The sequence below is a fragment of the Strongylocentrotus purpuratus genome, unplaced genomic scaffold (genome assembly GCF_000002235.5).
Source record: "Strongylocentrotus purpuratus isolate Spur 01 unplaced genomic scaffold, Spur_5.0 spur5_scaffold_13, whole genome shotgun sequence".
Lineage (NCBI taxonomy): Eukaryota > Metazoa > Echinodermata > Echinoidea > Camarodonta > Strongylocentrotidae > Strongylocentrotus > Strongylocentrotus purpuratus.
Window position 1 is genome coordinate 7,922,713 of NW_022145598.1, and position 16,216 is coordinate 7,938,928.

Consider the following 16,216-nt stretch of genomic DNA (forward strand, 5'->3'; position numbering starts at 1 on the left):
CCCCTTTTCTGGAATGGTCTCTCCCGCTTGTTTAGCTTGTCTGGTTGCCCGATGGCAGATAAGTCCGCTATAATACCCGGATCCCAGGAATTAAAGTAAGTTTTGGTCTAACATGATGAAACAAATTAATTTGCATGTTTTTTTTTCTTTTACTTTCTTTATGTTCTTAAACAGTTTGAGAAGTTTTTGATTGCCTATTCTTCTTTTTTCTTTAATAATTTGAATTGTTTGTCCTACTATACAGAAAAATTGAAAAAAGAAAGAGATTAGAGGGCATTTCTCCCTCTCCTCCCGGGTTTATTTGAAAAGGAATAGGTACATGTACATGGCAATGCTAGGGTAAAAACAAACGATTGCCATGCAGGAATATTCCTGATGTGGTTTCCCTTAATTTCCCAAATCATTAATTTATTACTGTTATTAGCATTATTTTGTATTATTATTATTAATTTATCATTAATATTTAAAGGGTAGTTGTGTAAGAAATTGTCCCTCCCTCAATCACTTTCAGTTCAGCCATTGCTAAAGCTTTTTAAAAGACAATTTTAGCTAGACAACAGAAAGCATGATTCTCTTTCGTTAGTAAGGTAATATATCATCCTTTCATAGAATTGACTTAGATGCAAAACTGAAATATAATGTTGGAGATCACTTTTGAAATTGAGTTACATTTTCTCACCATTTTCCATTTTTGAAAGACTCTTTAGTGAGGTATTAACTTGCTTTGGTAAGGCATTAATCTTCATTACCAAGTCCCTCAGAGAGGACTTAAAGCAGCTGGTCCCCTAGTTTACTAACAAGCATATACATGCTTTATTAACAGTCATCATCATCCAACCCCCGGCCCCCCACTCAGTGTTATTCAGGGTACGCATATGCTCGTTCCCTCTTTTTGAAAGCACCCCCTATCTGAGGACTGCCAACATTTCCGAACCCCCCTTTCGCGGGCTTTTCGCGGGCTTTTCCTGCCTTGGAGACCCCCCTAAATCAGGAAAAATGCTCAATTTCCCCCCCTAAATTCGGAATAATTTCTCAGGAGTCCAAAGAGATGAGAGAAAAAAAGAAAAACACCCCCTTTTTAAAGAAATCTCCGGGTGAAAAGTCAAATACACCCCTTTTTTTACAATTCTCGGGCCGGACTTTGTCGCACGAAAAGTACCCCTTTACCGGACATTTTTGCAACACGCATGCGGTCATTTCGAAACCTGAGTGGGGGGGCCGGGATCCAACCCTAACCATCTTCTCCCTCTATTAATCTAGAAAGTATAACTTGCTTCATCGTTCTCATTATGCATGAACCCCGAATGTGTGTGACTTACATTACATTCATTCATTGTTGTCATCCTCCAATTGAATCTTTCCTTGTTGTTTTATGTCAATTTTAGAGACTATATTCTCTAAAATCAAAGTTCATTCCATTTATTTATATATATAAATGTATATTATAGCTATATATATTTTTTATATAGCTTACATGATATATTTAGATGTACGTGCATTTATTGTAACCATTGATCTTTTTATACAGTTCTTTTCACGGCTCATTTAGAGATCACACCATTGTTAGCTCATACATGTACGTACAAAAAGTATAAGACTTTTCTTGATAGAGCTGGCAATATTTTTGATCTATTGTGTACATTTAACATAAATGTAATATGATATAATTAAAAAAAGATTTACTTCTGAATAATAAAAGAATATAACTATTTGACATGTAAGTATGTGTTGGCAGTCTTCCGGTTTTCTATGCATTATTAGGTTACATTACGTTGTGTATAGGACCCATTTCAAAAAGCTTTTTTTCAATGACAAATGACAAAAATAAGTAACAAATCTGATAACTAATCAGAAGCAAGGATTTCAGTAGCTTATAACAAAAACTGTCATTTGTCACTGATGACAAGTTTTGTAAAAACAGGTACAATGACATTGCAGTAAAAATCACTAAGTTTGAAAAGTTTAGAAGAACCATCTGTATTGCATTGACACATACATGGTCTCAAATACCCTGTGATAATGCTCTCTACAAACAAAAACCAAATTCAACCTTAATAGACAACTACTCTAATAGAAAGCATAACATATCAGAGAAGCAGAGTGATGAAATTTTGAATGAAATCAGCCAAAAAAATAAGAAATTCATGAATTTTTGAAAATTATAATCTGTATACCATTGGACTGTTCTTATTGGCTGAATCAGTGATGTTCTGGCAGAAAATTGTGTTGTCATAGTTCAAAAATTATAGCTCTCTTATTATTAGCCCAATTTAATTCAAACTTGCCATTCAAATTCTATAATTTTTCTGTTTTCATATAGGTAAATGAAGTTATTACAAAAGTTGGATTTCCCTTTAATGTGTGTCTGATGGTCCCCATGCATGTTTGTCCCCCTCTAGGTGCCCCACCCCCGGCTGTGACGGCTCCGGTCATGCCACTGGTAACTACTCCTCTCATCGGAGTCTGTCAGGGTGTCCTAGAGCCAAGAAGAAGAGCTACACATCATCACCCAAGAAAGAAGGAGAGGAAGAAGGAGATGGTCTCATCAAGTAAGTCTCTACTCTACTGTCTCTACTTTTCGCGCTGAGCGACCCCAAAACATATTTGCTGGTTCTTAAATTCATGTTGCATGCAATTCAGCCTGTTCAAAACATGCATAAGAAGTCATGTTTATATTTTTGCGAGCTCTAAAATTCGCGCTTGCCGATCTTAGCGCGAAGTCCACAGAAATTGATATACCACAAATATTTCTACTTTTACAGTATCCCATAGGAGTTGTAGACTCCGAGAAGCATAGGTGCCATCCATTCTTATTTTGGAGGAATGATTTCCATTTTTTCTGCCTTCATACTAGTATTATGAACCCAATATTATGAACCCACTTTTCCTCTCATTTGTTGAAAACACCTGTATGGAAACATTTGAAATACACTAATCATATCGTTTGCTTAGGAGATTCTCAATATTTGCTTAAGTTTTGGTACAACAAAACAAGTATTTGTGAGAATATGTAAAATCTTTCCGATGAAAACTGCCTTTCAATGGTTGGGGGTTAAATGGTTAAATGGTTAAAAGAGTTTTGAGTGGCTTAAATGTTGGTTAGAGTCACAAGACTGAGGATCATAGGCTATATGGTTTTTACAGCCACAACATTTACATCTTACACTTGCCTTGCTCAACCCAGGTGAAGAAAATGGGTACCTGTTAAGACCTATTCCTGAAAGTACCCTTCGCTTTGATAATGGTTACCGGAGCTAGTTAATTATATCCAAATCACTTATAAAGCTCATATAGATGTCATGACATATTGTGATGTGTTCTGTTATCCTGATACCTGTTTCATGAAACTTTTTATCAGTATCAAGTTACAATTACTGCTGAAACCATGGCATTTGCCATGGAAATTTAGCATTTGTTATTGATAACGAGTTTTATGAAACAGGGGCAAGGTTTACCTGCTTTTACTGTCTCGAGCAGAATGGTCACTAACTTGATAATAACAATAATAAAAATGATACTTATAAAACGCTTACCATTGAAGTCTCTAAGCGCTATAACAAACAAAATACAATAAACAGCTACATATTGAACAAAACAAAAATTACAAATAAACCTACAAATTGCAATACTGCAATGAAATATACATCAATGTGAACTGAGTATTAAAGTTAATCATCAAAAGCAATTTTGAATAAATGCGTCTTAAGACAAGTTTTGGATTGGTTGACAGTCTTGACAGTTTTAGACATGTAAAGGTAGATTTTTTCTCAATCTTCATAGATGCCCCATCCCAGGCTGCGACGGATCAGGTCACGTCACTGGCAAGTACGCCTCGCACCGCAGCGCATCCGGGTGTCCCCGGGCCCTCCGAGCCGGCTACCAGGGACCCATGCAGACCGCACCCAAGGAAGGCGGCCCAGGGGGGCTCTCCCCCACCATGATGCAGAACGGGGCCGGTGGGATGGCCGTGATGGGGAACGGGGGCGTGATGATGGGCGTGGTCGGTAATGGTGCCGGTGGTATGAGTGGTATCACGGATGCGGTGTTACCCCTCAATCTTCTGAAGCCCACCATGATGACCACCGAGGATAGTGGTATGATGGCCATGTCACCGGTGGTCATGGAGGAACAGGAGGAGCTAGAACCAATCGGACCAAGGTAGGAGCAGAATGGGAGACTACTTCAGTCATAATGACAATAATAGGTCCATTTATATAGCTCAGCTACTACAGTCAAACCTGTTTATTGCGACCACCCAAGGGAAACACAAAAGTGGTCTTTGAACAGGTGTTCTTTCAGTGCATATTTCAATGAGAAACCATTTTCAAGGGAAACAAAAAATGTGGTCTTTGTAGACAGGTGGTCACTAAAGCAGGTTTGACTTTAATAGGTCCAGTGATATAGCTCAACTACTACATGTATATGAATGTACTCTATTAAACTTGATACAAAGTATCATATTAATACCTTGGCTGTAGCTGAGCTGCCACAATAATGCGCTAAAGCATTCAAAGAATTTCTTCCTGCTGGACACCCATTTACTTCACCTGGATGGAAAGTGGCAAATGTAGATTAATGTCTTGCCAAAGGACATTGGTGCTGTGGAGAGACTCAAACTGCGAACATATGAACTACAGTCCAGTGACGTATTCGTTAGACCACAACACCTTTGTAATAATTAGATCAATTTATATAGAGCATATACAAATATACTCTAGCTGCGCTGTGGTGAAAACAAATCTCCTAACAGTGCCACTTTACAGACACACAATAGTATAGTATGCAAGTATGTATGACTACTGTGCACTATTCTGTAGATGAAGGTCACTTTTATCTGTAAATGACACATTTGTACATGGTCTTTGTCCTTCATAGCTGTCCGACCCCAACCTGTGATGGATCTGGCCATGTCAACGGCTCCTCCCCAGATCATCGTAGCATCTCAGGCTGCCCACTAGCTGCTCAAGCCATGAAGAAAGCAAGGCTCAACGGTGAAGACATCACCTCGCTCTCTCACAAAAATGTCAAAGGTATGTTCACAACTAATCTTATTTAATCCTTAAGGAGGGAGGAGGGGGGGGGGATCTACCCCTCTCTGGCTGAGAGACTACAAATAATCTGTCCTCATAAGACTTGCCTTCATCAGCTAGAGTTTGCCAAATATCATCCTGAAGCTCAAAATTGTGCTTTACCAGACCGATACGCTCATCACAAACTAGCTCGGAAGGGTGCAAATTAGCCCGCTATTTCCAAAATAGCGCAATATTTTGGAAACGACCAATATTTCTCTGGAAATTTTCTCAACCGAATGTCCCACTAATTGCAACTGCAGGCGGATGAAGACGCAAAATTAATTAACTGGTTAATTTGTTCCTATTTTCACGAAGTGACGGTAGTGAGGACAATCGTCATGCAAATTGTATGCGATTTTCCTCACTACGGTCACTTCGTGAAAATAGGAACGAATTTGGGATCGGGATATTAAAAATAATGGGTTATTTGGCAAACTCAAGCTGATGAAGATAGGTCTATTGAGGTTACCGCATCTACTTAGAGCCAAAGGGTGTTGATATGAGGTAACACCCTTTAAGCACTCTGCAAATGATCTTATGTTGATGTCAATTGCATGGTCCATAGATATTGGATTTTAGGCAGTTTCGCTAAAGTAAATTTCCTACTGTATTTTCAAAAACATCTACAGTAAGTAGGAAGTTAGTGATTGTGTGGATTATTAGGATCAAATCCTTTTTTCCAAGTATGGGAACCCCCCCCCCCCCCCCCCCCTCCACCCTGAAAAAAATCTAATGATGTCATTAATGTAAAAAATAATTCTACATACCGGTAGATACAAGAGTATTCTACTATTGACATGAATTTCATCTCTGTAGTGTATCTTATCAAATCAATGTTTTTATCATTTAATTAGAAAACGAAACAATTCAAAAACGTGATTAGAATTGGTATTAGTGCCCTACTGCCAGACACATGATAGTAATTTCTTCATCCTTTCACTGTCATTTGATGATTTTGCATTGCAGTAAATGTCTGTATTATATCTCTTAAGGTGACTCCGTAACATTGCCTCAGATTCTGAAATGATTTAGCTCATGCTGCAATCATATTTATAAACATTAAGGTCAGTCAGGAATCCCATGACTTTTACAAGCCGATCGCCTGTCTGTCTATTTGGGAAAATGAATATGGTAAAACTGGTCACTCAAAGAATTTTCTGAGGCTCTTCATGATCATTTTGAAGCGCAATTTTTTTAGGGTTTCAATATTACACCATATCACAGACACTGATAATACGAAGGGCCAAGCATCTCAGATTTAACATCGTTAAACGATGTCTTTAATGATTTGTCCATTTAGGAGTTGAGAATGATGAGGAGCTCTGGAACTTGGACATTGAGATCAACGAGCTTCAGTCCAGCAACTGCCAGATGGAGGCTCAGATGAGACGACTCAAGACACAGATCACTACCATGGAGACCAAGCTACGTCAGGCAGAGCAGGAGCATCGAGCCATGGAGGAGAAGCACCGCTCTCTCACCGTGCAGCTGGACGGACTACGCAACACCCTCATCAGGCATCTCTCGGATGTCAAGAGTGTGGCCATGAGCAGTAGTCGCGAGGCCAGCCTGCTTGGTCCGAGCTATGAGCGTATGGAACAGTTCCTGGTCAGTCTGAAAGAACTTGACAACGATGCCAAGGACGCTGTGATGACCAACGGGGGCTTGTCCGGACGGGAGTCGGCCGCGGCTTCTTCGTTTCAGTCGGCAACGCCGCCTCCTTCGTTAGGCTCGTCGTCACCCCGGCTGGAGTCGGTGGAGAACACGCCTCTCACGCCCCCTCCGCAACCGGTCGACCTGACACCCCCGTCGCTGAGTAATGGTATCATCCATCATTCAGATCAGCCTATGTCGACACCAGGGGTGGTTCGAACCAATGTGGTGCCAGTCACATGAAGGACTTCATTTAGTATGACTTGCACTCCCTCAGAATGTTATGGGTACTAACACCCCCATTTGAAGACAGTGGAGTACCTCCAAGAGTTGTGCATCCAATGTTGGAACGGGTTCTACCATTTTTTATATGAGTGAGGACACTTCTTGCAAGAGGGGTGATTTTATTCCATGTATATACTCTGCCTGTAGACCCCTCTAAGGGGCATTATAGGTTAATTTATTGAATGTACTATTATATGCAGCATTGTAAATAGTTAATAGTGTCAGTTAAACTGAAAATAATTTGAAATGCCATTACCTTGATCCAGAAACAGGTTCTTAAGATTTTCTCTTATTTTATTTCTTGTTTTGTTTCCCCAAGTATACGCTCTTCAAATTGGAAAAACTTTCCTACACTTTAGGGTTATAGGAAAGGCATATTGATCTTTACGACGTGGATTGAGCAAATGAAGGATCTCTGTTTCCTTCCCAATGATTTGACTTGAAGGATGTTTTATCGTAATCATCTCAATCTGTATAGAAAATGAAATCAATTATCAGCATTCACAGGATTTTGTTAAAAACAGCAGGATGTGCTGATCATGTAGCATGACCTTTCTAAAAATCATGACACTTGAAATAATTTAGGTTTCATCAAGGTCAGTTTCATAAGGGAATATTTTGAAATTTCTCTAAATAAATAAATTCTTGATAGAATGAACTATTCATGAATGAAAATTAATCTTAGCTCATTGCCAAAATGAGCATGGAAATTGCTAATCCCCCCTCTTTCTATTCCCGAATATATTTGAGCCTTTGTGTGGAATTATTGGTAGGTTGGTAGATTAATTTAATTTAATTTATGAATTTTACATTAATCTTGATCTAAGGAGACACGAACGAAAGAGTAGATTGGATGGTCAATTCAACTTGTAAGCTCAAACATGAGTATACACACAACATAACAATCAGTTATTTTACTTATTGTTGCATGCCAAATGTTACAGACGATGATGATGAAGAAATGTCCATCTACATCACTTGGTGGACAATGAGGAGGCGCGATGGCTCAGTGGTAGAGCATTGGTCTTGTAACCGTGAGGTCACAGGCTCAAAACCAAGTCAATACTTGTGCCCTTTGATAAGGCATTAATCCTCATTACTAAGTCCCTCGGAGAGGACTTTAAGCCGTCGGTCCCCTGGTTGTTACCTTACAAGCGTGTACATGCTCTCTTTAATAGCAGTCGGGTAAAACAATCATCATCGTCATCTCTGTACCTTGAAGTGAACTAAAGTAAAGTCTAGCAAAGATCACTTTTGTTCTTTGTTCCCGTTGAAAACTATTTCTCATTGAAACTTGTGCTAAAGTAAACCTCCACAGGAAGACCACCTGCTTACAAAGACCATACTCCTTGTCTCACTGGAGCATTCGTATACAGGTTTCACTGTACAAAATGCCGTTTTGATTTCAGTATATTCAATTTCCTCGCTTCATTTAAAAGGAGGTGGGGGGGGGGGATTTTTGTTGTTGAAAAATTTGAATGTTATAATGCTGAAGCTAACCCAACCCCATGAAATATCACATATACTATCTGTGCTTGTAACATTGATATTATCTCACTTTCTGTGAGAAAGATGGAATCCGATAGGCTAAGATAATATTGGCTCTAATTCTGTCATACGAAGGAATGCTATAGTATGCAACATATAGTGTGTATTTACTGCCAAATGTTAACAGTTTTCTTTTCATGGTTTTGTTAGTAACTGAAAGATATATAATAATGGTACTACATTGATTGCATCTGTTGTGCATTGATGTGCTCTGAAAGTCATGCTATAAAAGATGTTTTCTAGAAACCGTAGTTGATAACTTGACAAACTGGTCATATTATCAAAGGAATTCTGTATTTATAACCATTGCACAATGTTGCTGGGTTTAAATTATTGATTTTCTTACTTTTGGGAAGGTAAGAAAATAATGCATTGTCAAACAGAAAAATTTGAAAGTACTATTTCTGTGGAAGACTACTATTACTCATGAATTGTATATTTGTTGAATTGAAACTCTTAGAATTGACAAAGTACTAGTTTTTACAGATTAAGAACAACACATTTTTCTTTCTTTAAAGAAGCAATGTATTGAATAGTTATTTGGAGTATGCAAAGTGTTAAAAATACATGTATAATCAAATACAGTGTTTATTTATTTATTTAGATTCATGCCAGTTCTACAAAACCTTTGACATGTACTTGCAAATTGAGTTAGGTTACTAAATTTAGGGAATAGCCGTATTATATTTTGTGCATTGTTATGCTGAAATCTGATATCTTTTGAAAATATTTCATGCAGATCATGCCATGCATCCCTCATAAATCCCTATGAGACATATGGCATGTATTTTATCATTTCACACTATTTCTTTGGCTGAGTTTTTTGTTTTTGTTTTTGTTTTATTACTACCGTACTACAAAAACAAAGAGCTTGATATCTTATAAACTTGGAGAAACATGAATCATTTAGCCTTCAGAATAGCGAGCATTACAATTTGCATTCATAGCATTGTAATGAGTGATGATATATTTTTGTGCAGGCCCTTATATTAACATTGATGTTTGTATCTATTGGCGATAAATTATTGGGTTTGTTGTACCCCTCGCTTGCATTTATGGGTACTATAGGCAATGAGAATGGTGCAAAAAGGGTGATAGTGCCAGAAGGGCTTTATGGCAATACATTGTACAGCATCCCAGTTGGTTTTTGGTAAATAAAGGGTCTTAAGTCCTTTGTAGAGTTTCTGGACAAAGTGAGAGCCTAGCTCTGTCATGTTGGAGATAATGGCTTTCAACTTTGTGAAAAAAATGATAGTTTTGTCTGCTGAGACTCTGAAGGATATTGACTCACACTTTAACACAGAGTTAACACCCTTCTGGCTCTCAACAGGAGATGTAATGTTCTGAAATGAATGGATTTGAATGCGTCTAGATCAGAACATCTCTGGTTATCAGTAATAAGTTACTTTTCTTTCTGAATATCTTGATTTGGCAGCTTGTAAATCTGAAATAGTCAGGAAGAGCATTATACATCTCATTTTATAGTTTTCTTCTTCTTCATCTTTGCTGCTTAGTGTTAATACACAGATGTTTAAACTTTCATTCATGTTGAGGTTCTTCTGTGAAAGCCATACCATTTCTTGGCCCATGAATTCAAGTCGATCTTTATAGCATACAGCTGTGAAGCAGAGAGCATGCAGCAGTTAAAATGAACTGAAATAGGTAGAGATTATGCGATGGATTATCCTTAATTCAATCACTTTCAGCATGCGTAGTAAAGCCAACTTTTCAATGATTTATTTTTCGTGACATTTAGAAGGATTCTAAGCGAATTCATTATCAGCATCCGCATTTTATGTTTTCAAACAGTTGCCAAAATTTATGTTGCGAAATGTAGGAGAAACTACTTGAATATTCAATAAAGCTCCCAACTTTGGACTTTATTCAATATTTTCTGACACGTATAGGATTCGTGTATGTAACCAACGAGGTAAAAAGAAATTCAGGAAAGAGTATTATGTTTTCATATTAGGGAGAAAAGTGCAATATTTTATGTGCTCTGTTGTGCTGTATTGTTTTCATTGGACATGTGTACTCTTACATTTTTTTCCTTTTCTTCAGTTTCGCATGTTCTTAAATTTTCACAGGAGAGAAAAAGATAGTACTACTTTGAGACCAAATTAGAATGCTTTAGTGTTCTAAGAAGAGAGCTTGCTATTTTCATGTTATCAGATATATTTTGACAAGGGTGTGGTATTTTTTTATTTTTTAATTTTTTTTTATTTATTTATTTATTTTTTTTAAATCTATTTATTTATTATTATTATTATTATTATTATTATTTATTTATTTATTTATTTATTTTTTTTTGGGGGGGGGGGGTTGTTTTTAGTTTATACATTGCTGCATTAATCTTAAGTTAAAGTATGATTGAAAATTGAAAGAGTAGACATTGTAGTGATTGTCTCAAGTTAAACTGGCACAAATTAGACAATGAATTTGAATGTGTGGTCATTTGAAACAGAGAGAAATATTTGATCTTTTCAGACATCTTTGTTTGAAATAGGGGTGAGCTTTAATATCAGTTATTGATTGGAATAAATTCAGAATTGTCTTTAAGTAGCAGCCATCTTCCTATGAAGACCACCTGTCTGTAGTGACCAGTATTCCTGATTCCCTCGGATAGCCTTTGATCAATAGACAGTACTAGGTTTGACTGTATTTACATGTATATTTACATGTTAGTTGGATATTGTCTAGTTACATGAGATTTCTAATTTTGAACTTTGATGCATTTCAAATTGCTTTCTCATCAAAAATATATGGTTGCTAGATTTAGGATCTGTTTTAATCTTCTTTGCGGATCTTAAAGAGTGCATGGAGTCTTGGAGACTCAATTTAATTATAATAAGGGGAAGGGGGGGGGGGAATCATGTCAAAGATAAAATTTACTGAAACTGCTTTAAAGGAAAAAAGATATTAATGCATCTAATAAAACATTAAGTTCACCCTTGAATAGGACAGATACGGTATTACAAGCATGAATAATCAGGGCTTGCTTTTACGCAGATTCTTCTTTCTCCAATTACTTATTAGGCAATGATAATGGTAAAAGATTAGAGCCAAACAGGGCGTTAACTGATAACTCACTTGTATCCTTTCTTTTGATAGCAAATAATTTTGATCAGATGACTTCTTTAGGGCAAGTCCTAGCTATTTGGTAATGTGCTGTCCTGTACGTCACAAAGTATTGCAGAGTTCTGGACATGTCTTGAAGTCAAATAAGTCTTTTCATGTCATATTTGGTCGGATAAAAAAACTCTAATAGGGCTATAAACTTAATTACAATCATTAGATGTATACTGCAATCATAGATGTTGTTTGTGACGTACGGGACAAAGGCTTAGACTTGCGCTTAACCGGTTAAAAAAAATAATATGTTTTTATTGCCTAGAAAGTATGAAATCATTATTTATTAAATTGTACTTGTATGATAATACTCTTTTGTGCTAATAATATTTGAATGTTGAGTTTACAAGTGAACCAGTGGTAATGTTTTATTTTTTGTTCATGTCAAAGTTTAGATTAGAAAAGACAGCTGTTTTTGATTTATGAGATCTTTTAGTTTGTGATATTTTTACGGCTGCGGCCGGTTTTGTTTTTTCTTCTTCGATATCATTCATTCATTCAGAACTAGACATGCAATACCTGTGACTATGTTTCAATAAATTACAATATGTACCATGACACTGAAGAAAAGTTGTTATTTTTGTTTTATATGTTGCTTTGTCACCATTCGTATTAATTCATCTATGAACTACTTCTTCCTCTTCCTCTTCCTCTTCCTCTTCCTCTTCCTCTTCCTCTTCCTCTTCCTCTTCCTCTTCCTCTTCCTCTTCCTCTTCCTCTTCCTCTTCCTCTTCCTCTTCTTCTCTTCTTCTTCTTCTTCTTCTTCTTCTTCTTCTTCTTCTTCTTCTTCTTCTTCTTCTTCTTCTTCTTCTTCTTCTTCTTCTTCTTCTTCTTCTTCTTCTTCTTCTTCTTCTTCTTCTTCTTCTTCTTCTTCTTCTTCTTCTTCTTCTTCTTCTTCTTCTTCTTCTTCTTCTTCTTCTTCTTCTTCTTCTTCTTCTTCTTCTTCTTCTTCTTCTTCTTCTTCTTCTTCTTCTTCTTCTTCTTCTTCTTCTTCTTCTTCTTCTTCTTCTTCTTCTTCTTCTTCTTCTTCTTCTTCTTCTTCTTCTTCTTCTTCTTCTTCTTCTTCTTCTTCTTCTTCTTCTTCTTCTTCTTCTTCTTCTTCTTCTTCTTCTTCTTCTTCTTCTTCTTCTTCTTCTTCTTCTTCTTCTTCTTCTTCTTCTTCTTCTTCTTCTTCTTCTTCTCTTCTTCTTCTTCTTCTTCTTCTTCTTCTTCTCTTCTTCTTCTTCTTCTTCTTCTTCTTCTTCTTCTTCTTCTTCTTCTTCTTCTCTTCTTCTCCTCCTCCTCCTCCTCCTCCTCCTCCTCTTCCTCCTCCTCCTCCTCCTCCTCCTCCTCCTACTCCTCCTCCTCCTCCTCCTCCTCCTCCTTCTTCTTCCTCCCTCTTCTTCTTCCACTTCTTCTTCCCCTTCCCTTCCCTCCTTCTTCCCCTTCCCCTTCTTCTTCTTTTAAACTCATGAGGAATTATGAAACTATTCATATGAAAGAGCCATTGGTGTTATAAGATACAAATATTGCATGCTAAATTTTGTCAAAAGTATAGGGTTATGGTTCGAGTTGAAATTGGTTTTAGGTTTAGGTGCAGGGTTAGGGTAAGGGTTGAAGTCCAATTGGGTTCATGTATGAAATCATGGCTGAGCAATAGACCATTTTCTTAATGTAATCAAATTTAATGGTAAATCTTTGTTGAAGTGCCATGTTAGAAATTATTTCATTCACCTGTTACAAATAAGTGTATCCCAATAGTCCGAATGCGAATGGCATACATTAATCGTTGCTAGGAAGGACAAACATTATGGCTTGTCCTACCTACAATGTACCAACACAGAATGTATTGAATTCGCATTCTGAATATTGAAGTACAATTTTTTCTAATGGGTGCATTAAATAAAAAATGATTTTTTGACGTCGCAGGAGCAAGTGTCGTGCAACCATTTATTTCCTTCTCTTGCATTCTCATGTTTTTGTAGATTTCTTCTATACCCCCTTTCTCACTTCCACGTGCACCATCTTCATATTTCTTCTCTCGTCTACTCCAGTGATCTTTCTCTACCTTCTGTTCCCTATACCATCCATGTTTTCCCCTTTTTACTCTACCAATTCTCTGCAATTTTTTCTTTTTTATCTACTCTGTGTGGTTTATCTTTGATTTATTCACTTTACCTCTTTTCCTTCTGTTCGTACCCATGGTTTTCTAATATATTGCATATACTATCACTCTCTATCTCTTCTTCCTTTCTCATTTCTATTTCCTAATTATCAGCATCTTTTTGCTATATCTCTGCTCTGTATGTCCATTTTATAATTTTTTCATTTGACCTCTCTTTAATATCCCTCTTTTTCCTTCTGTTCATACCCTTGTTTTCTAATTTAATTTCATATACTGTAACTCTCTCTATTGTCTCCCTTTTTCATTGTCGCCACTTTCTCTCAACCCGTCTCTTTCTCTCTCATCTCTCACCCCTGTCTCTCATATTCTCTCTCTCTCTCTTGTCTTCCTTTCTCATTTTGGTCACCACTCTCTCTCTCTCTCTCTCTCCCTCTCTCTCTCTCTCTCTCTCTCTCTCTCTCTCTCACCCCACAGGTTCTTCCTATTTTAAAAAAAAGGAAAAAAAGAAAAGAGAATACTTCATTTTCATATCACATCTTTAATGGATTTCTTTTTCACATTCAATGAGAAAAAAAAAATCATAGAAATATATATTGTGATAAATGCCTTTTAATCTTATCTACACATAATTTCCTACCAATCAACTTCAAAAAAGTTCAGGTGGTGTGATTTACAAAAGATCTTTCGAAGCGTAAATGTAGAATGCTAATGCAAGTAGGTAACATTTGTCTCGCAACATTCACACAATTATATACAAGCTTTGATCAAAATATCTTTAAAATTCTCAACCTAAAGCGTATTTTCTTGAGCACGAAATTAAAAATAAAAACAAATTACAGAAAAATGCATTTCCATGCAAGGTGAAAAGGAAGGAAGGTAAGGGGTGAAAAAGAAAACAAAAATGGCAATAGTACTTTCAATCAACAACAGCAATAGCAGAAAACAGGTCATTAACTATATATGTAGGTATATGTGATAAAGAAACATGGATACAGATTTAACCCTTAAAACAAAAATCACTTTATATATGAAACATGTACCGTAAAAAAGGTTATTGGGAACAGGCCCAATTAAAAGAAAGAAGATAGGGTGCTTTTGTTACACTTGCATCCCCCCCCCCCCAGGAACGATGCAGACCCTATTTACTACAGGTGTATTTTTTTTCTTCACTTGTATAAAGAAAAAAATATGAATAGGGTCTGCATTCCTAAGACAAAAATGTATGAAACCCTTTTTCTTTGTTTTGTTCCTACATGTATTCTCCGTTTTAAGGTATATATTTTAATCGTCTCACAGAATCCCCTCACATATAGAGGAAGATATATATGAGGAATGAAGGAGGACAGACAGAAATTAGGGGATAGAAAGAGAGTATAAATAGAGAATAAATATAAGAGAAATCAGGGATAAATTGATGATGAATATGCAAATGGGAGATAAATAGAATATAAATATGTGAATGGGAGAGAAAATTGAAGATAAATAGGAGAAAAGGAACTAAAAGAAGATACATGGGAGGCAAAACAAGGAAGAGAAAATGAATATTAAAGAGAAGAGTCGGAAAAGGGTGATATTAGAGAGATAATGCACAAAGAAGACAATTTAAATGGTGAAGAAAAACAAATTGAACAGAGGGAATGGTAGAAAAGTACAGAACCAAACTTAATACAGGTATACAAAGAAGATAACCTAACATATCAAACATAACAGGCAATTATAACCCCCTCGGTTCCATAAATTATCTTACATATTTCCATATGCAATTCTAATACACTAGAATTTCAATGTTTTAATCTATACAAGGCTTTTTGTAATCATTTGGTAAGAAAGTTAGCTAACAATCCAGTGTACATTTAAATACGGGTGTCTACATGTATGTTTAAAGAATGATAAATCCTTTTGAAATGTGGACATGCAGAAGCAACTTATTGCAAGTTAGGTCTGTATTATTTACATGATTTCCATCACCTAACGATTTAATCATAAATAAATATATATCAAACACATTTTGATTCGTCATCATCTTCATTCTCTATACATTGTGATGTCTGTACAATTTATACATAAACTTAATTTCATAATTACATACTTCTTTCCCAAATAATACTATAATACAACTTAACCTCTATCAAATTGGAAAGATGCGAGTACATTCATTTACGTGTTAAATACACAGATCCTGACCAAAAAGTTCTGTCCAATACACTTGTATGTCCGTCAGTTCTTTACACCACAAATTTGGAAGTTATACTCGTGAAATGAGGATCTAATGTTTGCATGTGGGATTAACCGCCTAGCAAGTGTTTGAATGCCTTTTACATGTGCATGTAACTCGAAAACCTTTTCGACATGTGCACTACCATCAAATGTAAATGAACTCTAATAAGCAGGTACTTACAGTACATGTATATTGGGTTAATGGGCA

General features: G+C 36.4%; 1 protein-coding gene across 4 annotated transcripts in view; it reads left to right on the forward strand.

The window, feature by feature from the left end:
- Window positions 1-9,067, forward strand: part of LOC576799 (myelin transcription factor 1-like protein) — a 75,503-nt gene extending 66,436 nt beyond the window's left edge. For 2 of the 4 annotated variants that reach the window (XM_030982807.1, XM_030982808.1), the window contains 6 exons: window positions 36-95; window positions 1,529-1,576; window positions 2,400-2,549; window positions 3,781-4,158; window positions 4,876-5,030; window positions 6,373-9,067. In XM_030982807.1, coding sequence (XP_030838667.1) covers window positions 36-95; window positions 1,529-1,576; window positions 2,400-2,549; window positions 3,781-4,158; window positions 4,876-5,030; window positions 6,373-6,968 — 1,387 coding nt within the window. In that variant the 3' untranslated portion in view covers window positions 6,969-9,067. The remainder of the gene's footprint in view (window positions 1-35; window positions 96-1,528; window positions 1,577-2,399; window positions 2,550-3,780; window positions 4,159-4,875; window positions 5,031-6,372) is intronic. The other 2 variants (XM_030982809.1, XM_030982810.1) reach the window with 2 other exon arrangements.
- The last annotated feature ends 7,149 nt before the right edge of the window (window positions 9,068-16,216 follow it).